The sequence below is a fragment of the Heteronotia binoei genome, chromosome 11 (assembly GCF_032191835.1).
Source record: "Heteronotia binoei isolate CCM8104 ecotype False Entrance Well chromosome 11, APGP_CSIRO_Hbin_v1, whole genome shotgun sequence".
Taxonomy (NCBI): Eukaryota; Metazoa; Chordata; class Lepidosauria; order Squamata; family Gekkonidae; genus Heteronotia; species Heteronotia binoei.
Window position 1 is genome coordinate 47,133,017 of NC_083233.1, and position 27,843 is coordinate 47,160,859.

Consider the following 27,843-nt stretch of genomic DNA (forward strand, 5'->3'; position numbering starts at 1 on the left):
AACAGGGAAGCAAAAGAAGGATAGTTATGACAGAGACTGAACTTGCCTCTCATCTGCACGAGTCTATCAGATCATTGGTCTATCAAGGGACAGTAATCTGAAAAGCGGGGTCTCATTTTCAGGTCTTTCACATTACCAAATCCTTTTTTCTAACTGCACATGCCAAGTCTCAAACCCAGGGCCTTCTGCATGCAAAGCAGATGCTCTAGCACTGAGCCATGGCCCTTCCCCTTGCCCTTGGATGTTGACTGGTTCACAGGCTCCGATGCTGTGAGAAAGGGAGCCAATCAGCACTCCCTCATCAGCAGAAGCTGCAGGCTGTCCTTACTGCCGAAAGAGAGGCGAAGACAGCTTGCAGGTTTTGTGCCTTTATTTGAAATGAATGGTTTCCAGAGAGACACGGGGCAGGTCCTAACACCCCGGTATCACTACAATGAGACCTGCAATTGGCTCACTCGTGACAAGGATACAGACAGGGGCTGGGCCAGAACAATATATACAGGCTCGACAGACGGCACCACCACCAGCCATAGCTCAGAGCTCAACGCAACACACACACAAACGGGGAAGAAGAGGGGATGCCGGGCAGCCACCGCCCCCCCATGGGGTGGTGAGGCAAGCTACGCTTCGAGGAAGCGGGGCAGGAGACTGTCCAGATGTCATTTAGGGCCTGCTCCCCCAGCATACACACAGAGTATCCAGCTGTTGGGAGGGGAAGGGGGAGGGCTGACACCCACAGGAGAGAAGAAAGCCCCAAGCAAGAGAATGTGCACACAAGGAGCCGATGCCCCCTCTCCCCTAGTCAGGGAAAGGCTCATGCCCACAGAGCTGCTCCCCTCCAAGGGCCTAACACCAGCCAGGATGCTCTCCATGTTCTCCTCAGCCCCAAAGAACAATCCATTAAGCTCCCCCCTCCCAGCCTGGTGCTGCAGAAGAAGACCCTGGCCAGGGGAGAAGGAGCAGGCAAGCAGGCACTCTTAGGCAGCATGGGAAGAAGAGGGGAAAGGGCAGGAGGCGCTGGCCCTTCAGGGGAGCAGGTTGTCACTAGCATGGAGTGGGGCGTGTTGAAGAGTCCTACATGCCTGTAACCCCCAGGCAGGGAAGGGGTAGCGAGTCACACCTCCCCATCCCCTGCCCTCTGGCTGGAGCAGCGCTGGGCCCCACAGTCTCCCTCCGGCCAGGCTGGCACCGGCTCAGTCCATATCGTCATCCAGACCGCCGCCCCCGCGGCTGTGCTCCTCATAGATCTCACGCACGGCCAGGATACGGTTCAGCATGCTCTCAAGCATGCTTTTGTCCATGGGGATGACCGAGTACCACAGCGGCGACTCAGCAATGCACGATCGCTCCGGCTGCAGGTAGAAGACGTCGTTGCGGTTTCGAAGGCTCTCGGGGCTGCGGCCAGAAAAAGAGAGACAAGAATACTCACCCGGGTGGAAAACAGAGAGGTGGCCATTGGCAGGAGCTTAGCCAAAGCCTTCAATTCTACAACACTTTTCTTTGTGACTCTGGAGCCTATGAAAGCAACTCCTAGTCAGGGAATGGATGCCACACGGCCATGCAGAAGCACAGAGGTCCCAACTCCCAACATTATCTGGACACACTTCTTAGTGTGCTTAGTGCTGCTCACGCTAAGCTGGTTTTCAAGCTGGATGCTTCCACACCCACAATGCCCTGCAAGTGGCCACTGTTACTTTTTGCGCCCTTCACAATCGATGCCCTTGTGGACATGTTATTTTTCTGCCCACGCCCACTTTGAGGGTGGTGAGCAGTGATGGCCATGGCACTGCCTCCAGCCTCCTTGCTCCACTTCCACTGACAACAACCTGCCTAAGGGCCCCAGTCAACAACATGGGGTTCCTGGCCACAGCCCCTCACCATTTGGAGAGATAGAACTCATAGAACTTGACTGGGCAACGCAGTGGGTTCATGCGATTCTCTCGCTGCTCTAAGACCGGCGCTTCTTCTTCTCGCTTCCGTTTGCCGAGGCCAGGATCTGCAAGGAGAGAGACAGCTGGGTCAGGGGCTGCCCCCACGGCCGATGGGCAGAAAAAGCACGCATGCAGAAAGCGCTCCCTACCTCGCCCCTTCCGGTGCCGTACAGGAGCATAGTAGCGGATGCTCACCACCTTGGTGGTGCCCCGTGCCGTGGTGCACTTGCGCGACTGTCGAACAACGTTGGTGAAGGAGAGTTGCATGTGCTCCTCGGCCGACTGCAGCCCAAAAAACTTGGTGTTGAAGAACATGAGAGTGTTGAGGAGCACAAATGGGGAGTAGACACCCAGCTGCTTGCACTCCCAGAGGTGCTCCTCTTCCACACGTGAGAAGACCGTGTCTGCAAACATACAGACCAAACCACCTCCATCAGAACACAGCTGGCCACAAGGCGAGAGAGCTCTGATGAACTGCACTGAACAGCCTGCAGAGCTGAACTACATTAGGAGGAGTCTGGCTAAGCCAGCAGCCTCTTCCAGGCCAGGGCACACCTTCCGTTTTGGATCTGATGCAATTAACCTGCCCCTACTACCAACAATTCACCTGTTTGGTCGTGGCTGTGTGCGCACAGGTGCATGGCCAGAAACAGGTAGGGAGAAGCCAGTGGGTCATTTCTCAACAGTCCAGGGAAAGGGGAACCCAACCTAAATGTTTTATCTTGGCTCTATGGCTCATGTAAAATTTGTATTTTCTATGCTGTATGCATATTCTAAGCAGAAGTTTAACAGCTCATCCTTAAGCCTTAGTGGTCACCCTATAAAAATGCAGATTACAAAGCCCTTCCTGGAGTTATTGTGAAAACAGCCTGAGACATTAACAGTGCCACTGATTTCAAGGGGTTTTAGAAGGGTGTAACTCTGCTGAGGGTGGGACTGTAGGACTGTAAAAGGAGCAGCGAGCGTACAGCACACAATGGTTAATCCTAAACAGGATCAGCTTTAGGTGTGGGTGTGAAATGAGGATGCTTGGAATAAAGGTTGATTTAGAGACTTCCACACAAGCTGGGGTGGAGGTGGGGGACCACAACCTTCTTTCTTGTGGACAGCTGACTGCCTGCTAACCCTTTCCCAGCATCAGGCTAGCTCTCTTTCCAAAGGTCCTCTGAGAATCCCAGAGTGCCAGAAGAGGAGAACAGGCTTATGCCCCATCAAATGACGTACTGTTGGGCAAGATCGTGGTGGGCTGCCAGCCGCTGAGCGTCTTGTTGAGCTCCTGCACGAAGGTCAGGTAGTAGAGGTCTGTGAAGATGTTCACCATGCGATTGTTCTCTAGCAGATACTGGTGGCGAGAGTGGGGGAGAAGTACAGAATCAAGCAGGGAATGCAAACTTAGTCCCAGACACACAGCTATAGCAAAAGTAATTGCAAATGTGGTAATTGCCAGACTTCCGACACATGGTGCTCCCAGTTACAGAGGAGCCCACTGGAAAAGCCACAAAAAAATCCCTTGCTTGATGCTGACATACACGACAAGGTCCTGTTGTTCCTTGGCAAGTGGGGGGCTGATGGGTGAGGGCCAGGGCCTTCCTACCTGCTGTATGCCAAGGCAGAGGTAATAGATGCTGTCGGGCTCATAGCGCTCGCCATTGGGCCGGGTGACTTCCTTGACGAACTGAGCTAAGCCGTAATTAAGCTCTGCAGCCGTGCAGGCCAGGATGTCCTCCTTGATTCGCATGGGCTTGGCTGCGAAAACAGCAAAAGGCAGCCTTAGGCTGGGAGGGAGAGACATCAGTTTCCTAGCATCCACCCACTACCTCTGACATTCCCATCTTATGCAACCACTGCCACCTTCAACCCATACTTACGGCCAAAGCGCAGCTCATCACCTTTGCTCGTTTCGCCTCCAGCGTACTTGGCTTGCACCCAGCTCTTCCAGGCATTCACACCATAGGAATAGTTCAGTGCCGTACAGCTGGGCTGGCTGCTCATGGAGTCCCGTGAACAGCTCTCAGAGAGAACCAGACGCTTCTGGCCCTACAGTGGGGACAGAAGGTAGTTTCAGGCAGGCCACTGGTCTATCAAAGTCAGTATAATCTATTCTAGCAGGATCTCAATATAATGCATTTCACACAAGCTACTGCTTGATCCTGGGGACTGAATCTTGGACCATTCTGTGTGCAAAGCTGGTGCTCTACCACTGAGCCACAACCCCTTCACATGCACTCTACCTGCCTTTTTTTTCATGAAGGCTGCAGCCAGAATCATCATCACTGAAGAGTGATTCTGGCATGCCCTGTCATCACAGGCACCTAGAAATTATCTCCTTGGGGCTAATCTTTAGCTTGGAGAAACCTTGATTAGGGGGTGACATGATAGAGGTTTACAAGATTATGCACGGGATAGAGAAGGTAGAGAAAGAGGTACTTTTCTCCCTTTCTCACAATGCAAGAATTTGTGGGCACTCAATGAAATTTCTGAGCAGTCAGGTTAGAACGGATAAAAGGAAGTACTTCTTCACCCAAAGGGTGAGTAGCACATGGAATTCACTGCCATAGGAGGTGGTGGAGGCTACAAGCATAGCCAGCTTCAAGAGGGGATTGGATAAACATATGGAGCAGAGGTCCATCAGTGGCTATTAGCCACAGTGTATTGTTGGAACTCTGTCTGGAGCAGTGATGCTCTGTTTTCTTGGTGCCTGGGAGGGGCAACAGTGGGAGGGCTTCTAGTGTCCTGGCCCCCACTGATGGACCTCCTGATGGCACCTGGGTGGTTTTTTGGCCACTGTGTGACACAGAGTGTTGGATTGAATGGGCCACTGGCCTGATCCAACATGGCTTCTCTAATATTCTTACGTTCTCTTCATCATTCATTTTAAGTTTACCATCTGCTGGCTGCTTCACGATCCTAGATTCAGTGGGTGATTTCACAGCACCACCTTGGACTCTCCAGTCCTTTACTAGCAAACTGCACCATAATATAATTTTAACACACTGCATGGGGGAGGGCTGCCTTTGAGAAGCATGTGGAGGCAGTAGTTTGTCCCAAATGCTAGACTGACGGTAGGGACAAGACACTGGGGACATTACTCCCACTGTGTTCAAGTTAAACTGGTCATTTATTTTGTGTCCCACTGCAGATGGCTGGTTGTAGCCTTTGAAGTTGTCCATGTTGGGAGGACCACAAGAGCTCAAAGACTGCCTCCTCCCACAAAGGTTCGCCCAGGCACCAAGGCCATAAGTAGAGGTCCTTCTCTGTACCCCCAGTTCAAAGTATAGTCAACAGCTACAAGAGAGAAGGGGAAATTCTCTAGACTTGTGCCACAGCTGCAGAATTCCCTAGCCTCCTTTGCCCTTCTACCATACACTTGAGGAGAGCCTTTGCTGGCTACCAAAGAGTATTTATGGATTGTTTTTAGGGGCAAGCTTTGGGTTTTTATGCAAGTGGTTTTAAATGAGGCTGAAAAAGAACAGATTCATGGTTTTTCCTGCAACTTCTTTGCATTGTTTTATTGTAATGTGGTGCCACTTTACACCAACCTAGAGAGTCCTTTCTGAATGGAACGGTGGGATATTAAATACCATCGTCCACTTTAGAGTCATAGCAAACAATGCTGTTTTCCCCAGTTGGTCCACCAGGTTGGGAGGACGGGCAAAACTCACCTTGCGGATGGCACGAGGCAAATCTTGGTCAGCAGAAACGTCCTCTGGACCCACAAGACCACAGTCAAAGAGGAAATCCACACTGGGATTAATGTCTAAGGGATCTGGTGGGGAACAAGGAAAGAGGGTCAGTGTTATAATAGGTTCCTCAGATGCATGTGGCCCTCAAGGCCTTGGCTTACAAGCTCTACTATACATACAGAGTGGAGTGAAGCACTTCCCATAATGCACCTATCCACTGCTCCTTCTTTCCCTGGTGGGCATTGACCCAGACCACACCAACTGGAAAGAGAGCAATTAAGTCAGCCACTGACCACTCTCCCTCCTTTTTGTGAGTTCTACAGGTCACAGCTACATGCCCATCTTCTGCAGAAGGCTTTAGAGGCAATGCCACCTACTCTTCCTAGGGTGGGAGCTGCTAGCCAGGGCTCATGAATTTCCCTCACTGTACCTCCTCCTCCTTCAGGAGAGGCCGGTGATTCACTTCTCAAGCCCAGTGGCCCCAGACTATTGTTACTCTTACTTTTGGGGAAGTCAGCTTCCAAATCCTGACCCGGCTCATCCAGCACATTTGCCATCTTCACCGCCATTGCCAACACATCATCTCTAGCTGGCCCAAACAGGTCACAGTCCTCCAAAAGGCCCTCAGCACTCTGGTTGCTCACCAGGTCTGTGAACACATAAATAGGTCAGGTGGGTGCCCCTTAATAGTGTCTATGGAAGCGTCCTCAAGGACAAGACAAAAGTTAGAGAGATACACCCCAGATGAATGGTTCCTGCCCCATCAAACCACAGAGCTACAAATGAATGAGAAGTTCCCCTGCAAGCATGGAAGAGACCATTTCTAATTCCTAAGGACCGGCATGAATGTATTACGACCAAGGGAGGAACATCTTTTACTGAGGTGCTTGCTGCTCTTGCCAACCATCTAATCCAGGGGTGTCAACCTCATTTGTTATGAGGGCCAGATCTGACATAAATGAGACCTTGTTGGACTGAGCCATATTGGGCTGGGCCATATGTGTACCTATTTAAGATTAGGTAGCAGAGATATAAACTTTTGGGGAAACTTCCTGGGCATGGGAAGGAAGTGAGATGGAGACAAGGGCAGCGGCGCTTCTTTAGCGGGTTGCTGTCCGCTGCTACAAAGGTTTTTCCCACTGAGATCGGCACGGGAAGGGGGGGTCAGCCCTAAGGAGCCGGGGAAGGCGGCGCTTCACTGCCCTTTCTTCTGCCTTACCGGAGAGTGGTGGTAGAGGCACGCAAGGAAAGATGGGGCTGCACAGCGCCATGGGGGGAGGGCGGGGAGGCTGCACGGCCGCCGGGGGGTGGGTGGCAGGGAGGCTGTGCGGTATCGTGGGCAGGGCCAAATTTGGTGCCCCCACCCTGCCAGCCCTGGGGCCGTGGTGGATGGGCTGGCCCTGGTGCCGGTCCCTGGCACCACAAAGGTCGGGGACCACTGTTATAAAGGACATAGACAAACACAATTAAAGATTAAAAAAAAAAACTTAAAATAAAACAGGCTTAAAACATTAGCATTCGTTGGTCTTAAAGGTGCTTTCTTTGCATTGATCCCATGGGATCAAGGGAACTGGGCAAAGGAAGTTCTGGCTCTTTCCTTCCTTTCCCAGGGGGCCAGGAGGGGGAGAAGCCTCAACCAATAGAAGGAAGAGAGGCTTGGCTCAGTAGCTTTGCTGCGCAAAGCAAACTCTCCCTCCCCAAAGGAGGAGCCTCAGCCAATGGAGAAAAGAGAGACTTTGCTCAGTAGCTCCTGTGTGATTGAGCAAGCCTTACAAAGCAAGCTGTTATGCAGAAGGAAGCAAGAGAGAGGGAGAAGGAAGTAGATGATACCCAATTGCTCAGGGGCTTGATAGGAGTCCTCTGAGGGCCTGATTTGGTTGATATGTTTGACACCCATGATCTAATTCTTCTTTTCAGGATCTTTATTCCTTTTTATTCTTGTGCTTTAAGTAAAATTATTTGAACACAGGAGTCTTGAAAGCAGATGGATGGACAGTAAATGGTTGATGCTGTAATCTAGTCTGAGAACTTTGAGTAACAGAGAATTCAAATGGAATTCTTCAGTTGAAAGTTGCAGTTAGGAGTGGCAGTGGAGAGTTGACAGTTAACAGTGAGAAAGCAAAGCAGACTGTGAGAGGATCAAGGAGGATCCTGAGTTAGGGAAGTGGGACACATAGCCCATCCCTATTGAAGAAGACTTATATCCCTCCCTTCACTACCTGAAGGAGTCTCAGAGCGGCTTACCACCTCCTTTCCCTTTCCCTTCCCCTCCCCACAACAGACACCCTGTGAAGTAGGTGGGGCTGAGAAATCTCTCTGAGAACTGCTCTCAAGCAGAAAAGCTCTGAGAGAGTTATGATTGACCCAACGTCATTCCAGCAGGTGCAGGTAGAGGAGTGGGGAATCAAGACCAGTTCTTCCAGATAAGAGTCTGCGCTCTTAACCACCACATCAAATTGCCTCTCAGACTTCTAGTGAAGGGGGGGGGGGGTGATCATCAGTATGCACATGACACCCCGCTATATCTGTTTATGAATGGCCGACTGGGCATCACCCCTGAAAACCTGGCAGAGGGTTTGGGAGCTGGCTCTCCAAACTGGCTCTCCTGTAGATATGTTGGTCCCAGACTGCACAGAGCTTTAAAAGTTTATATTATAACCCTGAACTTGATCCAGTATTCAACTGGTGGAGCACTGGTTGTATGTGTGTGAGGGATGAGCATGAACTGGGAAAATGGTAGTTCATGTTGGTTCATTGTTTGATTGCACAAAACATGAACTTAAATGAACCACCATTTTCCCAAACCAATTGTGGTTCATTTGGTTTGGGAGGTGCTAGAACAGCTCCTTCATGAGTTAGAGACACCAAACTCACAAGGAATCTTCAGTTTTTGTTTTTTTTAAAAAAAGGCATCTTCAGCAGGCTTTCCTCCACTTGCCCTCCAAGTTTGGCAAAAATTGGATTTGAGATATCCCAGTAATAACTCCCCAAAGCAGTTGCCCCTCAGGAAAGCAGATTATATGCCAGTATATTACCACACCCTGACTCAGCTACTTTCACTTTGCAACATGAAAAGAACAGAGTTAATTGTTTTGAGAACAGAAGAATTGTTTGCTTGCTGCATGGCTGATTTAGGTGAGGCTTTGAGGGACTCCTTTTCCCCTCACACAAGTCTGAGGAAAATAGCTCCTAGAAGATGGGGGTGATCCCTAGCCAATGGATAAGGAAGGAAACGAGCTTGTGTGAATGTTCCTGAATTCACCAATTTTAGAGTCTGTGAGACCAAGAAGCTTATGCTGATTTACGTAAGCAGAAACTGCCAAGAAATTTCTCTCTCCAAGTTTTAAAGACTGAATAACAGAAACAGCTACTTGTCTGCAACAAAGTATCTGATGTCTATTTCTATACAAAGTTACCTCACTCCTGTTGACTGTTCACCTCATAAATCCTAAACCTGATTCCTACCTGACCATTTCCCATCAAAGTGAAACAAAACAGTTTGTTAGTTTTAATTTACCATCAGCATTTTGTGTGCCATTATCAAACAAGGACAAAAGAAGGATTTTTGTCTCAGTTTTCTAGGCTGGGTCAGCATTTACCAATATACATTCAAATGACTGGGTGGGACAGCCAGAGAAAAACAAAGAAACGGATGCTCAGCTAAGAAAAAAATAAAGAGAAATGCTGTGAGGGAGAGAGATCATCATAGCAGAGTTCTCCAACAACATCTCAATCAAAGGAACATATACAGAACAAACACATGCAAAGCACAAAGGCTCTCTTTGGTACAAGGTTTTAAACATGTGGGTTGAACAGAGGCAATACTGCACAGAACTACTGCTCATTTTCTCCCTTTTGACTTCTGAAGGTAATAAAAGCTCAGGCAGTTGTGGCTATCAGCAAGACTGTCCCAGGACCTACCACAAAGGTCTGACGAGGCTTTGTCCAGCTCCTCTGCCTCTGCTATCATCTCAGCCATGGCCAGGATATCGGCTTCCAGGGGGTTGGATGGGATTTTCACCTTCAGTTCCTCTATAGTCTCCACAATCTTCTCCGTGCTCTCCAGTGTGGTGGGCAGGAACATTGGCACAGGCACCTTCAAATGAAGAAAAACACATCAAAGGGGCAGGGGACCAGTAAAGGATGGTCTGTATAGAGCAGGAAAAGGACAGGTTCACACTTACCGGGACAGGCATGGAGAAAGGCACAGGTATTTTCTGGCAGTACATGTTCATAGGCACAGGCACAAAGATCGGCACGGGGATGGGTAGCACAACCACCTGGGGCTTCCAGTCAGCCTCTGTCAGGATCAAATAGCAAGCCATTAGTCTTCCCTGAGGGGAGACTCCGTTCCCCACAAAGAATTTGGAAGGTCTTACAGCCATTTAGTCTCTAGGAAATGTAGTGAATCCATAGCTAGAGCATCCTTATCCAGTCTTTGCTTTAAAACCCCTGAGGGAGCAACATCTGCCCCCACTAGCAAAACTGTTTTACAAGCAGGAAGTTCCTCCAAATGTTCAGTCAAAACCTACACCCCTGTAGTTTACACCTAGACCCAGTCTTGCTATGTAGAGCAGGAGGGAACAAGTCTTTGTGACAGCCCTTCTACTATGTGACAGCCCTTCGGCTATCAGAACAGTGCGTTCTTTTTTTCTACAGTCTAAAACAGGGATGTCAAACTCATTTGTTATGTGAGCTGGATCTAACATAAATGGGACCTTATTGGGCCAGGCCTTGTGTGTCAAGAAATGTAGCAGACACAAACACAATTAAAGATTTTTTAAAAACTTAAAACAATAACACTCTTGCAATATTTTGTTTATTTAACAGTCTGATAACTGACATCTCTTGTTCTGAATGACTGCATCAAAAACTGGAGATAATATCTGTGCAGTAGTAATCTTGAGTATGCTGTTCAGATTTGTATCTGCAAACGTACTTTTTATTTGCTTGTGGCCCTGACAGGACCCCTCCAGGGGCCTGATGCACCCCTTGGGCCATATGTTTGACACCCCTGGTCTAAAAGCATATCCAGTTCCTTCAACCTTTTCTCACAGGACATGTTCTCCAAATCCCTGACCAGCTTTGTTGCCGTCTTCCAGTTGGGCTACATCCTCCTTAAGGTGCATTGCCCAGAACTTGATATGGTACTCCGGGTGGGGCTTGACTGTATTGCATTCATGGCTTTCCCAAGCAGAATGAATCCTTGCTCTTGAGAGTGGGAATGTGGTCAGACTGAATGTCTGATATTAAATCCTCCTACCCACCTCAACCTCTGAACTACTGTATGTCAATCCAATTAACTGTACTGCAAGCAGAGAGCAGAAGCAAAAGAAGGGGAGCTTGTGTGTACAAAAGGGCTCAAGAAAGCCAGCCTCTGCTGAAGGCTCAGCAGGACCACCACTCCCACAGAGCAGAGGTCAAAGCCCTTGGGAAGCCCAGCTGACCTCTCCTTGCCCTCCCTCACCTGTCTGACAGCCCTTGGACTTCATTTCTATCTTGCAGGACACCCCCCGGTTCTGCATAAGAGGCTTGCACATAGCAGCTTTGTTCTTCCGTGGTGTGACCAACTGAGATGGCAGTGGAGCAGCCGGTGTGGCCGGGGCAGAAGTGTTCTTTGCAGGTACCTGCAAAGACATGGATCCAGACAGAACAAGCATCAGCAGTTGGTGCTGAGAGAGATCCCAGCACCTTCTTCCACAAACCATGCTCCCATGGGCTAGGCCACAGCACTTGCAAACTGCAAATAAAGCAAGCAGGGCTCTTTCCTCCCACCAGCCTCCGAGCCTGGATTAAACCAACAGCAACCTCCCACTATGAAGCAGGCCAGCAGGCAGCTGCACCCTCTAAACCACCCACTCACCGTATTGGTCTCTACTTTTGCTGGGGTGGAAGAGGGCTGTTTTGGCTCAGGGGTTTGACCTGAAAGGAAACGTTTCAGAGATAAGGTGCTTTTTCACTGGTCGTGACCTGCCCAAGTCTGGAAGGCAGGAAACCCTACAGAACAGCTTTCACTTGCTAACAGGACAATGGGGCTATGACCATGGCCCTGACTTCTGAAGGGGGGTGGGGAGCTGTGTATGTGCCAGCCCATCCCCAGAGTTGATGCCTGACCTGTATTTGGGAAAAACCTAGGCAAGATGTTTAGCAGGGCTTGGGAGCAGATTCACAATCCTGATTTTGCAGTGTGGGGAAAACAGGCAAAAGGAGACCCTCCTGTCTAGTGAACCTCTTTTCATCCATCCTCAACATTTCAAGTGGGGAAGCCCACGGCTGCTCACCTTATCCTGGCTGGAAGTAGGGCCACAGAAAAAGAGAAGAAAACAAAACAAAAGATAACAGGGTGGTCTAAGTCAAGAAAGACGCAAGAGCTGAAGGCATCGGTGCCTCACCCAGTCACTGCCTTGAGCTCTCTCAGGGTGACCCCTTTTACACATTTGAAATATCTTCAGCCAGGATTGTGTCTACCCCTGCTGTTTTGCACAAGCTCAAAAAGAAAAAGAAAAGAAAGTATAAATTGTGAATTCAGTATTCTAAGAACAAAGCTATCCTTAAAAAAGAAAAGAGTTCCCAAACTTGTGCCTAACAAACTTTGTGTAATTTATACTGTAGTCACTGCATTCAGCTTTTTCACTACGGCAAAGATCTTGATTTCTGAGCACACCCAGTCCTGACCAGCTGAGAAGGTCTGAGGATGCCACACACAGACTGCCAATTGGGGCACAGAAGTTCTACTGGGGGAAAGGGGGGCACAGAAGAATGGTGTGGACCAATTCCCAACACAGTAAACAAGACTTCTGAACATGATAACCCAAACGATCCTGGTGCGTTGCCCATTTCCCAGCATGAGACACTGCATGGTACCCACCAGGCTCTCTGGCAGCATCTGGGCCATCAGCACCTGCCTCAGGTACTAGATGCCACCTCCAGCACAACAGTCCCTGTCCACTGCAGGAGCATCATCCCTCTCTCCTGGGTGCCTCTGGGTCTCCCATCCCAGAACTGACCTGGCCCAATACTGCTTAGCTTTTGATTCTGGGGAGAGGAACAGGAGGGGAAGAGCCGGCCCTGGCACTCCAGGCCAAGCCTGGCCCTCCACACAGAACTCTCCGCTGGAGAATGGAGCCACCCATAGCAGCCATATCGGAGCCTCCCTGTTAAGAACGGGAGTTACAGGCAGCGCTGGTACCGGCTCATCCTGGCTGGCTGGCCCTGTGTGTCATAGAACCAGAGAGGTTAGCAATGGAGGGAGGGAGAGGCGGGGGCAATCCTACGCGGTCCCATCCAACCCTCCCCCAGGGGCCAGTGCAGAATCAGTCCCTAGCAGCTCTAGCAGACCCCCTTGCAGTCAAGCTCCCTGCCGCTCTGGGCTAGCCAAAGCACTGGGCTACTCACTGTTCAGCAGGCTCTCAGGCCCTTTCTGTGTGTCTAAGTTAGGTTGATTCTGTTGGTTGTAAAAGCGCAGTAGACACTGCTGGTTGCAGAAGTGTTTGATTTGACCTCGCCAGTGGATGGTTTCCAACAGCTTCCCTTGGCGCTTGCAAGCATGGCACCGAGCTGCCTAAAATCCACAACAAGAGGGACAAAGAGACAGTCAGCCGCAAAGTCCTCTGCACAGCTCAGGACATGGTGTAGCATGGAATCTCCTGGACCCCTGTGAGTCTTTCTTTGCAAACATAGAGAAAACATTCTAGTTCTTCAGGAATGAGGAATTATAAAAGACAAAGCAGTTGCTGTTATAGCCCATCCCCGCCAAGACTGGAAAAGTGGATTCCAGTGGCTAACTCCCAGACTTCTCCTTTTTCTCCCTTCTCCATGACCCTTGGATTATTATTCACTCCACCTGGTCAGACCTAGCACCACCTCAACCAACTACTACCACTTCTGATCAAGGTGGAAAGCAAGTTTGGCTGTTCTGTGCATGTGTGACTTGCACAATTTAATCTGACTTCCAACAAGGCAGAGTTTGAAGTGCAAACTAAGGTCTCCATGAGGGAGACATGAGTCCCCGCCAGAGGGCTGTAATGCAGAGAGCTAGCAAGACAGCAGAGCCAGAGAGCACCCTCTACCCAACTGGCCCAGGCTGGAACAGAGCTGCCCATTGACTGACCTTGAAGTACCACAGCAGGTATTTGCTTTTGCAGTCTTCACTGCAAAAGTCCCAGGTGCTGCCCTCAAGCTGCTCGGTGACCGCCCGCTGGCATGTCTGGGAGCAGTAGGTGCAGGTGATGCAGCAGAGGCCCAGGTTCTTGGTGAAATCCTGTTTATAAAGAAGCACACACCCTGCGGAGAAACAACATGGGTGAAACCTTCCCAGGGGGGCACGGTGGGCCCCCTCGTCACAGCAGGGAACCCAAAGGTGAGCAGCTTTGAGGAACAAACAGCAGAGCACAGCAACGCAGAGGCAGCCTGAAAGCAAACAATCCTGCACTGGCCCCCAAGGTGGGACTAAAACCGGGAGGGACTCGCCATCGCTCACCTCTCTGGTTCTAAGCAGAGTTTACTCCAAAGGACCTTCGGCCCAAGCCCACCACATGCAAGGACCTGCAAGGCACAGCAAGGCCAGCTGGTGCTGGGGGCAGGCTGCAGCCGTGCAGGGTGGCCGGCACTCTCCGGGCAGCCAGGCCCCAGCAGGATAGCCCTCCACCCTCTTCTCATCCCTGATTCCCCTTTGCTGCCGGGCCCCTTCCTCCTCTCTGTCACAGGCCCGGCTCGTGCTCTCCCCAGGTACCTTCGCTGCAAAAGTTCTTCTCCACCCCCGAGAAGCGGATCTTTTCATGCAGCAGCTTCTCCTGCTTGCAGTGTTCACACTGGGACACCACCCCACGCAGCCGCTTGAAGTCCTCGCAGCAGTCTCTGCAGCAGAACTGGTAGACCTTGTCCTGCCAGGGTGGGGGTGGGGGAAGGGAGCATGCTCAGCCAACTGATTACACCAGGATGGGTCTCCAGCAGCAGAGAAGCAGGGCCCTGCTGAGCCAACTGGATTCCTTCAGTCTGAGGACCAGTGGCAGGCCTGGGCACCCATTTCCCCAAACGAAACCTGCCTGCCCCTTCTCCGCAGAGACAGAGAGCAGGTTTGAGGGGAAGCTACCTCCTGGACTTTCCAAACAGCTGCACAACCCAGGAACTTTTTCCTTCTTCCCACCCGGGCAATTCCTTTGCCTCCTGTCTGCAACCCCCTCACCTGCCAGTCCAGGATCTCGGGCTTCCCAGTGAAGAGGTTGTGGCAGGAATGGCAGGTCAAGTGGATCCCACCTTCTGGACTGGTGCGCTGCATTGTGAGGGAAGGGGAAGGGGAGAAAGATTCAGAAGGGGGCACAGGATCACCTAAGCCCACTGTGCCCAGCTTGGAGCTGCCTACCCAGCCTCCCATTTGCTCTCAGAGTGCCCAAGTTTCCAGACCCACACCCACCAAAGTGTTCTTGCTCCTCCTCCACAGCATACACATTTATTCCCACCAACCAGGCCCAGCTCTACCCTGACTCCCCACAGCACCCTCCAAGCCCTCCCCTCTCCCCACCACTGAGGGGTGACTGAATCCCATTCCATAAGGAGGGGAACAGTAATTGGCAGGCACCCCACACAGGTTCTTCCCAGGGGACGTCCAGCTGCTGCAGCTGCTCCTGGGAGGGAACAGGGTTTGGCCATGGACAATGGAAGTAAAAGACCAACAGTCTGCGAGTAGAATAAATTATGCAAATCACACAAATGTTATTTGACTGATTTATTGGACAGCAGACACAAATTCTCTTCGGCATCAGCAGAAGCAGAAACAGTTTATTTGAGACAACAACCCTCACGACAGATCAGACATCATCATATATAAATATATAATAAGCTAAGAATTAGCTAAGCGAGCCTCGCCCTCCCCAACCCATCTGTAGCCATTGGCTGAACTGCTGTGACGTCAGAGTGTTCACAAACATGGTAACTTCTGAGGGAGAAGATTTGGTTGTAGAATGTTGTTTGGGGTGGAATGAGGGTAGGGAACTTTACTCAGCTGCAGGAGGGGCTGAGTAAAAACAAGCAGATGGGGCAACTGGAAGAAAGAGCAGCAAAGGGCTAAGAAGACAGGAAAACCTGACACCGAGGAGTTAAAGGGTATGTGCTCTTAGTAACTAATAGTGCCAACAGACAAGAAGAGCTGAATTTTATACACAGGGCATGGAGCTCTGTCTTAAGTGCAAGAATGCAGATCAAGGCAATATGGGGCTGGGGTAACTCTGGGAGAGTGTGGGCAACTTTGAAGAGTGATACCGCCTCTTCCCTTCTCCATCTTCTTTAGCCTTAGAGTTTTAGCAGACACAACCTTCACCTTCCAAAGCTTTTATCAGCAAACAATAAGTGCTAGAAGCCTTTTTAAAAAGATTATGAAAGCAGAGACTTTCAGGAGTCTGATGGATGCACCAGATCGCAGCCATGCAGAAAACCCATGTTCCTGGGTTTGGTCCCATCACTGTGACGGTGGCAGAGCCTCCGTATGTACCTGGAATTTGGTCCAGCAGCTGGGGCTGCAGAACTGGTACACCACCTGCTCATTCTTGTTGTAGTAGCAGGGCTCAGACAGGCTCTTCCGGCAGAAGCTGCAAGGTCGAGGGGGTCCTGGGGAAAGGAAAGGCAGGAAGAGGGGCCAGGCTGATGAGGAAGGACATGTGGTACTCCTCCCCCAGGCTCGACATAAGACCCTAATCTAGCAAAGAAAGGAGGACCAGGATTGGTTCAAGACACACTACCGGAAACTCTGTTTGGAATTTCTCCCCACCCAAGTCAGGACTCCTGTCGACAATTCCCAGACAACAGCTCCTCAGTCCCTCTCAATCTAAGCCCCCTTGTGAGCAATCCTGCTAAGCCAGAATCACCCATCCAGAAGCATGGCTCCAACTGTTAACAAATGGAGCAAGTTGCTCCAGTAGAAGAGGTCCCAGCCTGACCCATGTGCTGTAGAGTGACCTTTCTAGCACAGGTGGCAATCCAGCTGCCTCCTGTTCTCCTTCCTCATGTTCAGGACACTCTTCCCCCACCACACAAATCTGCCACAGACTGCAGAACTGTTAGGGGATTCCACTACCTCTTACCTGTCAGGCCTGCTTGCTTGACTTTGTAGGATGTGGTGCAACAGATGGAACAGAAGAGGCCCATCTTGCCATTCCTGTCCTTGTGGGACAGCATGTCGAAGTTCTTGCAGAGCGTCTTACACCACATGCATGGATATACCCGGGTATTTTTCTGCAAAGAGAAAAAAGCAGAGTGGCTGCCAGGCCCCCTTTCCAGCCTATTTTGCTCTGAACCTGCAAAATATTCAACTCTACACAGGGACAAACTGTCAGCCAAGCCAAGGCATTCCTAAAACATTTTCCAGGAGAACACTAGTGCACTGTTAAAAGAAGAAAATGTGTAGACCTTCATGAGTCACAAGGGGGCAGGGGTTGGATTCTTTCTGAGCCTTTTCCTCTGGATTCCAAATGGAATGCTACATCACCCCAGAGTTGGAAACGACTGCACAAGGGACTACCTTTTTAATATAATGCAGCCTGTGTGGTTTTGCAGGTCCCAAGAACTCTTAGCAGCAGATGATATGATGAGATGACTGGGGCTTGTGGCTCACTGGCCAGTTCATCTGGGACCTGGCTCAGAGAGCCCTCTGCTTTCACCTTGAATCAGAGGCCAGAGCTGTGTGGAGGTGCCTCTCTGCCTCTGCCCAGCCTCACCTTCTTGTAGCTGTTGAGGCAGGTGGTGTTACAGAAGCGCTTCTGCTGTCCCTCGTGGAAGAGGTACTCCAACGGCATCCCCTTGTTGTAAAGGTAGAGACCACAGTTGTCGCAGCAGTTAGTTTTCAAGCCCTTGGTGGCACGGAACTTGGTGAAGCAAGCATCGCTGCAGATTCGGTGCACCACATTTCCGTTGCTGACCTCATGCTGAATCTGCAGATGAGACAGAATCATTCACAGGTAGAGGGGACATCAGCAAGGGTCTCCATCACCTGAAGGGTACCAAGTACTAGGCATGATAGCTGGTAGGTCAGGAGGGATGACAAGCTTTAATCCAAGTGGCAGGGCAGAGTAAGAGAAGGCCAGGTAACGGCTGAACGTTTGATAACCAGCATAAAAATCAAATCCCATGTTTGGAACTTAGCAGCTATGGCAGCAAGTTCTTCGAGCCTACTGTATTTCAAATCTCCGTTATCAGTAAAGCCCAGACAGCATTATGTACCCCAAATTGAACTATAATCAATTTAAAATTGAATGCAATCCAATTCTTAACAGCCCTACTTCCTTCCCATGTGGTATGTAAAACTCCATTCTAACCTACTCTTCTCTCCAGTCCTTGGATGCTCCTTTCTTTCCCGCTTGTTTGGAGGGCCTTGACAAAGTGGGATGCTGCCTACTGGTGCTCATGCAATCAACTCACCAACAGAGCCCCCAAATGCTACTGGACATGTTACTCCACAGCTACCATTTTGCAATCTGCCTGACAGAGTGTCCTTTTAATTCCAGCTTTAATTCCATTCCAGCTACCCAGTCCTCTTAACCACAGAACCTTTAACTGGAAATGCCAAGATTAAACCTGCAAACTTCTGCATGCACAGCATGGACTCTGCCACTGAGCAAAGCAATAGCAAGGTGATGGTCTTGAATTACAGGCAACAGCAGACTTATGCAGATTCCTGCTTTCCTACTGGCCAAGCCCTTCATTTCCTGACAACACCTCAGAAACTAGCCATGCTTACCTCTCCTGCTTTGTAGCACACACTGCAGCGGACAGTGTCTGAGGCTTCTGCTGTCTGTGGTGCTGGTCTCTGCTGCTGCGCTTCATACAGCGAGAGGCATACAGAAGTGCAGAACTCATGGAAAGAGCTGCCTGAGCCAACCTGGGCCACAACGGACTCCTTGGTGTTCCAAATCTCCCTGTGGACAGAATGGCATCAATCAGACAGAGGGCTAGCCACACCTTGGCCCAACCCAGCAAACCAAAGGCAACAAGGAGGCCAAAGACACCAGACAAATAGCAAGCAGGGGAGGCAGGGTATTTGCAGCAGATAGGGAACAAGGAGCCCAAGGGCAGCAAATGGCGGCAGGGGTGGGGAAGACAGCAATGGCACCCACTTTTTGCAGAAGGTGCAGTTCTTCTTGCTGAGTGGTCTCTTAGAAAAGGTGGTGAGGCAGGTGCTGGAGCAGAAAAGCTGAGGGAGCCCCTTGCGCTGATAGGCTGTCTGGCCCTTCTGCAGTGGCGTCCGGCAGTTGGCACAAGTCATCTTGGTCACTGTGGAGCGGGCAGCCCGCTGGGCCATTTGGTTGCGCAGAGACATGCGAGTGGTGCGCCGAGTGCGATGGGGAACAAAGTCCTCATCATTGGGGTCATCTACCATGGCATCTGAATCCTCATCAGAGACTGGGACTGCAGGAAGCAGGAGAGATGGGGGATCAGAATGGTCCTGGGGTATGGCGAGAAGGCAAAGAACACAGCTTCCTGCTAGAGCTAAGCAGGGCTGGCTCAGAAATCTCTTGGGAGGTCCCCCTGTGGTAACTTGCCTGGAGTCCCATGATAGAAGGAGCATGGGATAGCCATGAAATAAACAAGAATTAAATAAAAACACAATGGTGGGAAAGAGGCCTTAGAGGAGATCAGAACACCCATTAAAAAAACCCTGTCATTCTTCAGCCCTCCTGAAGCCTGAACCATCAGGAATCATCAATACCAACTTCCACATAAAGGCAGGCTTCACTTTACCTACCTTGGATAGATGCTTTACAACAAAGATCCCGCCTTTCCCTTCAGTATCATATATCAATACAACTGCATTGTACTTTTGTTCCACTTCAGGAGTCTGGAACTCTATAGATGGTTCCTTCCCCATCACTTAGCCTCACATCACCCCTGTGAAGTAGATTACGCTGAGAGACAATGGTTGAACCACGATCATCTATGATTTGAACTCAAAGCTCCCCAGTCCAACTATTTGTCTATTATACCATACTAGCTTTAGGTGACTCCTCTTCTGGTGAACCAATATTCAGACTCTGTGAGCTGCCTGTACCTGCTGAACATAAGACTACTGGCTGAGGGGCAACTTACTGCTCTCAGAGGAGTTTACTGTTTCAGGTCGGGATGCCTCTGACCTCCTGGCTCGCTCACTCCTCTTCTGCTCCTGGAAAACACCAATGAACCATCAGACTAGCCAAAGGCACCTAGCCTAGAGAAACCCTAAAACTGCAATTATTTACTGAGCACGCAGGGATACTAAGCACTGAACAAAAAAGGTAGATAAATCCAGCCCACAACTTCATGATCTAAACTATGGGGAGGAAAGGAAAAGGAAGAGGAGAAGCAGCGCAGATGGCTGGTGACACAGAAGCATGGCATATGGGAGGCCTGGTTTTTCTAGAAAGGCAGCATATGGGCAAGGAATTGAGGAAAGTGTTAAGAGTCTTAGTAGAGAGGCTAGCAATCACCTGTGTCTCCTCCTTCCTTACCTTTTCAACTGGCTGCTCACTTCCCTTTGCACCAGCACCTTCCCCTGCAAGAAAAGCACAAAAGAGACCCAAAAGCTGTCTGTGAGACTCCAAAAGAATTGTGGCCAGGGCTATGGCTAGTGACAATCATGACATGAAAGCATAAACAAAAATGGGGGGAAACTGCTGCAGTGCTGAAGCAAACGGCACAGAAATACTTGGGGGGAGTGGAAACTTCTTTACAACTTGTACTCAGGAAAGCTAGGTGGACTCTCCAGCTGTGGCTAGAGAAGCAGCAGTGGGAGAAAATAGTTGGTGAGGGAAAGGAGAACAGCTGGATCCTTAACACATTGCATGGCCATCAAAGGCAGGTCGGGACAGTGAACAAGAGAGCTGCAAAGTATTTTCCAAAAGGAAAGCAAGTGGCATCTTCCACCCCCATCTTCCTCCAGTTTGCCACCAGAGGAGAAGCAAGAAAGGAGAAGAGGGGCCATGCTCTACAGACTACCTCTGTTACTCATACCCACCTGGAAGGGATGGTGTCTGTGCTGCCTCTTGTGCTTTGGGCTTGGCAGCGTCTTTCTGAGAAGTGCCACATTCCTTCTCTGCTTCAGCTGGGCTCTCTCCCACCAGCTCAGGAGCTGGATCAGGCATACTGTTGAGCACTGACTCTTTCTCCTCTTCTGTGGATGCCTCCTCTTTCCGCAATGGGGAGCTTTTCCTTGGGGCTTTTAACCGGGCTTTCTTAGCCAGCCGCTGGCTTCCTGGTGAGCTGACAGGTGAGGCCATTAGTTCTTGTGAAGGTGGGGTGTTGCTCAATTCAACAACATCAGGAGATTCCATGGCATGGTTCTCAGGAACAGAAGCTGCACTCTCCAGACCCTCATCTTTTGGGCCTTCAGGGTCAGTTTTACACACACCTTCCTCTTTCCAAGCATCTGGCACCAGGGCCTCCGTCCCTGGTGCAGAAGGGTCCCCAGTCCCATCTTCTGGATCTACAGAACCACCTGCCTTATACAAGCTGTCCAGATCCTCTGACTTATTAGGAGCCACCAGCTCCTTCTCTTTTCTCAAGCCAGCTAAGATGCTAGGCTTCTCCAAGATAGCCAAATGATCAGATTTACCCATTCCCACACTATTGGGTTTACTTAGGTCTGACAAGCCATCTGCTTTCACTAAATCCAGGCCCAAGTCGCTGTCTGAGGTTGCTTGCTTGGAAGCTTCCCACTCCATCTCTTGGGGCTGAAGAGCTGAGGCTTGTGGGACAGAAGCTGTCTGGGAAGCCAGCAGATCCTCTCCAAACTCCATGTCTGCAGGCAGGTCACCTATTAGTGGCTTATCAGGCAGAGAAAGTGGCCCCAGGGAGCCAGGAAATTCATTGGGATCCATTCAGAAAGAGCCAGTGACTAGGAGACAGAAATAGGAAATAACATTAGCATGTTTAACTAATTCAAAGATTTACACCACCCGAGAAAATACAAACCTGGAGGAAATCACCTGCTAGAATTAGGGTGTCAAACTGAATCCTAATTAAATTCACAGATGAAGGTCAATCATAAAGTCTATTACTTTGAACCCAAACCAGAATGGAACTCCTAATCAAAGGCAGGCAGGAAAGGAGTTGGACATCATTTCTACCACCTGAAACCAGTTCCAAAGACGTAGCAATTCTGAGAGTGTTGGGAACCCTCCCCACTGTACCTCCATCCCAGATTGAACCAGGTTTTTAAATAATATTATTTGCATGGTACAATTTCAGAAAAGGCAGAGCTGGGGAAAAATATACAGCCACCAAGATACCAAGGCAGAGGAATGCTGAGACAAAAGAATATTTCCTTTTTCATCCTGAACATGCTATGAAGGTACATCAGATCTTTTAGCTTTGACTTATCACCCTCATAAAGGCAATGAACAGAGTGAACTCATCATGGGCACATAAGGTCCTTTGAAGATGCTTCCATTATTGGGTTCCACCACAATCCAGACAGCCAACTCAAAAGAGCACTTTAGTGACCCCTTTTCCACTCAGTTCAAGGGGCACTTACAACCACTGTTCCCAAAATGTGACATTTCCTTTCAAAGCCCATAGCGGGCCAAGCCAAAGCACCACCCAGAAGTGATGCAACGCACCCCTCCGCACTTCGGACAACTTTTTGATCACCAGGAACCTGATGGGTTGCCTATAACAGAAGATGATTTTAAAAATAATTTGGACTGCTTGTAAGTGAAGTTGTTAGCCCTGAGCCATTGAAAGCTAGAAAAAAACCCAAATGTGTAAATCTGAAATATGCCAGGTAGCTGTGGTCTCAAAGCATGTTCCTGATACAGCCTTTGGTCATTAACAAGCTGGTTCCTGAATTAACAAAGCACACAGAAGGCCCAAGTGGTTCTTAAGAGGTAACAAGAGAACCTGTTCAGCAAGCTACCTTTGCATATGATCAGAAAGACTACAGCTTTTTATTTCTTTGTGTCGTGTCAGTCTAATCTGAATAGTATTGTAGGGAAAGTGAGGCTAGAAGGACCACAAATTCAGGCCTTGGTTGAGATATAGGGGACACTTGCCCCATGTCATGCAGAATATGGACAATTATCATTATATAAATGGTTTGACTAAAGTTCATTTGGCATGAAGTTAATGGGGAACCACAGTTCCACAGTCTGTAAAATGGGAATAATGGTGTTTTCTCTCAGGGAGACAAGTGTAACAATGAATGGGTTACCTGATTTGCATTTCTGGTCAACCTCTGTCTTAGTGAACGTTTCCAAGTGAAGAATTCTGTTTGTACTTCCTTGGAGTATAATCATAGCACTGTCCTGTCCTGGGACAAGTAGGAATATGTAGAGATGGGTAGTATTCTCAACCAAACCTCCAAGTGCAGATCTGACCCTTGTGCTATGCAACAGCCCAGGCCTCTTGCCAGAGTCCAGTCCTGGGGACCACTTTCCCAAGACCACAGAACCTTTACTTCAATTGGATGCTGGAATGTCAAGCAGAGTTGAGGACTCACAAACATGTTTGCAGGATGTACAATGCCAGCAAAAGCTTACTTGTTTATGCTACCTGTACAAAGGAAAGCAGGTAGGAGTTGGCCCCCAGAGAATCTTTCAGAGGTCTCTTTGAATGCACAGAGGCCACTGTAGAAGCAGCAAAAGAATGCAGTGCAAAATGATATAAACTAGCAGTTAAAAGGAATTCAAATATACTACAATTATCAGATTTTTATCTGATGTTTGCAGTCTTAAAAAAAGATTCTGTACTTCTGTGAAACTTGCTTTAGTGTCCTTTAACTGCATCATGTGAAAGCTCACTCAGTCATTTACTACAGGAACACAACACAGACTGCACTGCACATCTGCAAAGATATTTCCCTCCCAACTCTGCCTCCATAATGACCAAGTCTTTCCTCCCTTCCCTTCCATTTAGCAACACATTCAAGAGAAGCCCTCCTGTCCTCTTCAATGTTTTGTCCTGCACATCACCAATACAGCAGACCCACTAATACCAGTTCATTTCACAGGCAGAACAATCCAGTGTTGACTAACTCCAACCCATTCATTTTAATGAGCTCATATTGGAGTAAGTCTGCACAGAATCGCACAGCAATGCCCAGTTTAGTCCATCACTGATGCTACATGGGAGGGGGACATTTTCAGGAGTAAAGGAGCAGATTTCTTGACATTTTCTTGGTGTCCCAATTTATATCTAAATCTCAAGGCCAACAACTCCCAATCTGCAAAATAGAGGAAAGGGTGGCACTACCAAACTGCACATGAAGCCCAGTGCTGTTATTACTAGGAAAGGGGGAAATTAAAAAAAAATAGATGACATCTAAGCCACATGCTTCTTCATCAGGGTACCCATTTGTATAACAAAGATCAGATCCAGACAGCCCTCCATGGGCTGACATGGCAGCAGGCAGAATCAGTATCAAACATTATCCATTGGGTGGTGCCAAGAGAAGTGAGCTAATAGTTTAGTTGTGCCCTACTCAGGATTGCCTTTAAAGATTTCTCAGCTCCTGAATACCCATAAGAAAGCAGAATTTCTGTTACAAGATCTGTGGCACAGATCAGGTCACTCCCCCCTCATACTGGCAAGCACCTGGATGAGTCCCTCCTTACAGAACCCCCCAAACTAGTTGTGCCCACTGCAAGTCACTCTCTCCAAGGAGTTAATGGTGTGAGGCTGATGCCTGGCACAGTTCATACCCTATTCCTTATCCTTTCTTTTCAGGATCACTCGCTGGTGCAATCCAGAGATCACACTGCAGGATCCTCTCCTCTTGAAGGTAATGCAACTTCGGCCAAGCCATTAGATCCTCCCCTTTCTGAAAGTATATTTAGAATCCCTCCTTGAGATACTCTGGATTTAACATTATAATTGCAGATTACCCTTTTGCCACAGAAAATGACACAGCCCAGACTGTCTTCTCCCATTAGCTCTTGCTTCTTGAGTGAGTTCCTGCAGTATCCTTCCCCAGCATGGGCCTGCCCCAAAATCTACACGTTGCAAACAATTTGCCCGCCTGTCCAATTCAAATAATTAGCTTATTTGCGTACAGCAAACACATGCGGGATCTCCTCCCTCCAACATAATCCACCCTCACATCACTGCAGACTCGTCCTGCTCTCCTCCCTGTGTAAGGCTCAGTTCCCCAGGGATCTTTTCCTCGCCTTCACAGCAAGTACCTGCAGGATTTCCCATTCCCGCTCATGCTCCCTCCCTGCCAAGATATCAGACGAGTCTTGGACAGGCTGAGCTCGGGAGCTCCGCCTCCGTCACAGCAAGTACCTGCAGGATCTCGCTGCAACGGCGCCAGCGAGTCTTGGCCCAGCCCAGGAGCACCTCCCAACTAGCGGCGAGCGCCTGCCGGACCACTCCTGGAGCACTCTGTTCCGACCCCAACCTTGGAACGTCGCCCAACTCCGCCCTCTTCCCACCAAGTGCCTGCAGGATCCTTTCCTCCCCGGGGGCAGTCCAACCCCTGATAAGCCCCGCCCACCAGCCCCACCTCCGCGGCCAGGCCCCGCCCCTCTACTTCTCGGTATGGGGCTGCCTCCTCCGCCCCTCCCCCGCCCGACCCACGATGGCCGCCCCCCCCAGCCCGCAGCCCCGCCCGGCCCTCACCTGCCTCGGCCCCCCTCCCCCTCCGCACGAGACGCCATGCTGAACGTCTCCCCCACCTACTCCCACCGTTTCCAGTTCCCCACCACCCACCCGGCTCAGAACGGCGCCCACCCGAGGTTTGGTTCGGGTCGCGACTTGGCGGCGGCCCCTTTAAATGGAGGCGCCGCTCGGAGCCCTCAGCGCGCCGCAGCCTGAGCAAGGGGGGAGGTCGGGGAGGGTCTCCATTGGCTGCGGCCGAGCAAGGGCGGCACGGCGATTAGCTCCTAGCGGCCGGGACCAGCTCTGCCATTGGCTGTGCAGGCGCCTGGGCTCGCGAGACTCGCCTCGGCGCCTCTGCAAGCTGCAAAACCTGGCGAGGAGTTTCTGGGTGAGGGATCGGAAAGGGGAGGTAGAAAACGTGGGTCGCGGATCATGGATCCGGAGCACCACCGGGTGGAGTGGGGGAGGGGAAGTGGGGGCCAAGGGGCACGAGTGAGGGGCATCTACTCCCCGATTTGCCTCTTAAATCCCGGGAGAACTCAAGGGGGAAAGGAGCTCCCCCCCCCCCCACGGAATCCGTGCGCCCTCCCGGGGCCGACGTTCCCTCACCTGTCTACCCACCGATGTGGGGCGCGCCCCGAGGGTCTGCCTCAGCAGCCGAAGCGACGGAAAGAGAGAACGAGCAGGCGAGCGCGCGGCCGGGCGGGGCGGACACGGGGCACGGGCACCGCCCCCGGACGGCGCGGGATAGAGGGGCCGCCCCAAGACCCCCGGCAGGGAGGGAAGGAGAAGCCCCCTCGCAGCGCCCCCGCCTAGAAAGGCGCCGCGGCGCCTCCCTCTGCAGGGAGGGGGGCTGCCCCATCGTGGATCGCTTCCAAATCCACCTCCTCCTTCCAGCCCCACATTTTACCTCCCCTCCCTAGAAATGCCAGAATGATTAATTTTTAGTTTCAATACCCCTCTCAACGAGCCTACTCTGCACCATACAGTAGCATCTACAGTTGCGTTCACACGTACACGCGTCGCAACACTCCCCGATCCCGACTGGCTTTTGCTAGACCGGGCCAAGCACACGCGCGGAGATCTTTGCTCTTCCTACGCAGAGAATCCCTCCCGCCAGATCCTGTCTGGAATCTGACCCTTTGCAACAGCCTCTTCTCCCGAAGATCCTCCGAGAGCCACCGGTCGCCATCACCCACCACGCCAGGAATTGCACCCAAGCCTTTCCCCCCCTACACGTGACTCTTGGAGCCCCCCCCCCCGCACTGGCTGTTTGTTCACAAGGGTAGGAAGCAGAGACGACCTGGGAAGATCGATCTGTTGTGCGTTCCAGCCGGCCCAATGCAGATGTTGCATTGGAGCCAAAGAAACAAGGGATGCAAATAAGTCCTTTTGGGGCTCTTAACATCTGCCTCCCCTCCCCGGCTCTTGAGGCGCTCTTCAGCACCCTCACATCCAGAACCCCTTCCTTCACTAGGTATCTCCACTCACTCCTTAAGGTACAGAGCCCCAGTTGCTGCCACCGTTTTCCAGCATAATATGAGCTCCTTCAGCTCCCCCCCCCTTCACACACACCCAGTAACCAGAAATGGGGCATGTGGCTCAACAAGCATGGAGGCTTCTTGTTTTCTGCTTCTTACAGTTGCAGGCTGGTGATGAAAATGCAGTCCAAATACAGATTTTCAACATTGCTCTTGCAGAGGTTCTTGCTACCTTAAAATCCATTTATCACAGGGTTAGGTAGCCCTTTTGGACCAAGTGACAACAAAAATGTGATGTCTACCAGTAAAGGTGTTGGTGTGCTGGCAAATGTGGGAATTGTCCTTGGATAGATACACTGGGAATAAGCCAAGTCATAGCAGCTCTGCCAGTGCCTCAGGACCTTGCCTCAGTTGCACAGGCAGAGAACCAGCCCTGTGTGCCAAGCAACATAGTTTGGCATGCTACTGTTTGTCATGTGTGATTGGAATGGACTAGTTGAATGTTAGGTTGATTTGCAAGGAAAAAATGTATGTGGTTCTCCCCGCCCCCCTTTAAAGCTTGTAACAGCCCTATGAAGTAGGCTAGGCTGAAAGAATGATTGGCTCAAAACCACCCAGTAGCTTTATGGCAGAGCAGGAATTTGAACTCAGCTCTCCCTCATTTGATAAGACAAGTGGAGAATCTGCTACTTGCCCAGCTTTGGTGTTCAGAATGAGAGATGGTTGACCCCTAAAGGTTTTTTCACAAGAGGAGGAATGAGTAAAGCAACACAAAAGTAAGCTATAGATGGCTCCTTTATTTTATTCCAACCATGCCCTTGCTTGAAACTTGGATGGAAATCTCTCCTTTCCTCACAGCATTTTTCAGGGCAGGTACAATGGCAGGGTGGAGAGCCATGTGGGCCTTAATAATAATTAGAATGTCTTAATTTTTCTTCCCTCACTGATGTTTGTTGACCCTCTTGTTAGTGTGGTTTGTGTTAATTGTTTTATGTATTTATATGGATTTTTAATCTTGATGTTTTTATTGTTTGCTGCTTTAGGGATCCTGATTTGAGTTGAAAAGCAGCTTAGAAATGTTTGACATAAAATAAATAGAAATATACAGGAGACTCACACTTCCCTAGAGCACAATGAAGGGTCAATAGGCTATCCATTGCTTTCTCCCTCCCTCCCTCCCTCCTTTGTAAG

General features: G+C 50.2%; 2 protein-coding genes across 12 annotated transcripts in view; one reads left to right on the forward strand and one right to left on the reverse strand.

Moving 5' to 3' along the window:
- Positions 1-27,843, forward strand: part of NONO (non-POU domain containing octamer binding) — a 122,506-nt gene that overhangs the window by 76,996 nt on the left and 17,667 nt on the right. The gene's annotated exons all lie outside the window — the stretch shown is intronic.
- Positions 353-26,572, reverse strand: ZMYM3 (zinc finger MYM-type containing 3). Of its 11 annotated transcripts, none has more exons than XM_060248980.1 (25): positions 26,475-26,572; positions 20,592-21,470; positions 20,086-20,129; positions 19,688-19,760; positions 18,718-19,009; positions 18,342-18,519; positions 17,323-17,535; positions 16,690-16,840; positions 16,101-16,216; positions 14,799-14,885; positions 14,346-14,496; positions 13,725-13,897; positions 13,010-13,175; positions 11,478-11,536; positions 11,082-11,241; positions 9,799-9,914; positions 9,536-9,710; positions 6,117-6,263; positions 5,594-5,697; positions 3,800-3,968; positions 3,526-3,677; positions 3,156-3,273; positions 2,081-2,335; positions 1,879-1,996; positions 353-1,395 (listed from the first exon to the last, which is right to left on the reverse strand). In XM_060248980.1, exons 2-25 carry the CDS (start codon positions 21,451-21,453, stop codon positions 1,194-1,196), a joined length of 4,281 nt encoding a protein of 1,426 aa, XP_060104963.1. In that variant the 5' UTR covers positions 21,454-21,470; positions 26,475-26,572; the 3' UTR covers positions 353-1,193. The 11 variants fall into 11 exon arrangements, 10 of the variants coding, with proteins under 10 accessions (XP_060104963.1, XP_060104959.1, XP_060104965.1 ...); XM_060248976.1 differs by lacking the exon at positions 26,475-26,572 and adding an exon at positions 26,311-26,417; XM_060248982.1 differs by lacking the exon at positions 26,475-26,572 and adding an exon at positions 26,082-26,192.

Excerpts from the sequence above, each read along its gene's own strand:
- ZMYM3 (XM_060248980.1), bottom strand. The coding sequence starts at position 21,453 with ATGGATCCCAATGAATTTCCTGGCTCCCTGGGGCCACTTTCTCTGCCT. Across the intron at positions 19,761-20,085 it reads GTGAGCAGCCAGTTGAAAAG|GAGCAGAAGAGGAGTGAGCG; the intron begins GTAAGGAAGGAG and ends GGTGTTTTCCAG. Across the intron at positions 14,886-16,100 it reads GCTGCTGGACCAAATTCCAG|CGCACCAGTCCAGAAGGTGG; the intron begins GTACATACGGAG and ends CTCACAATGCAG.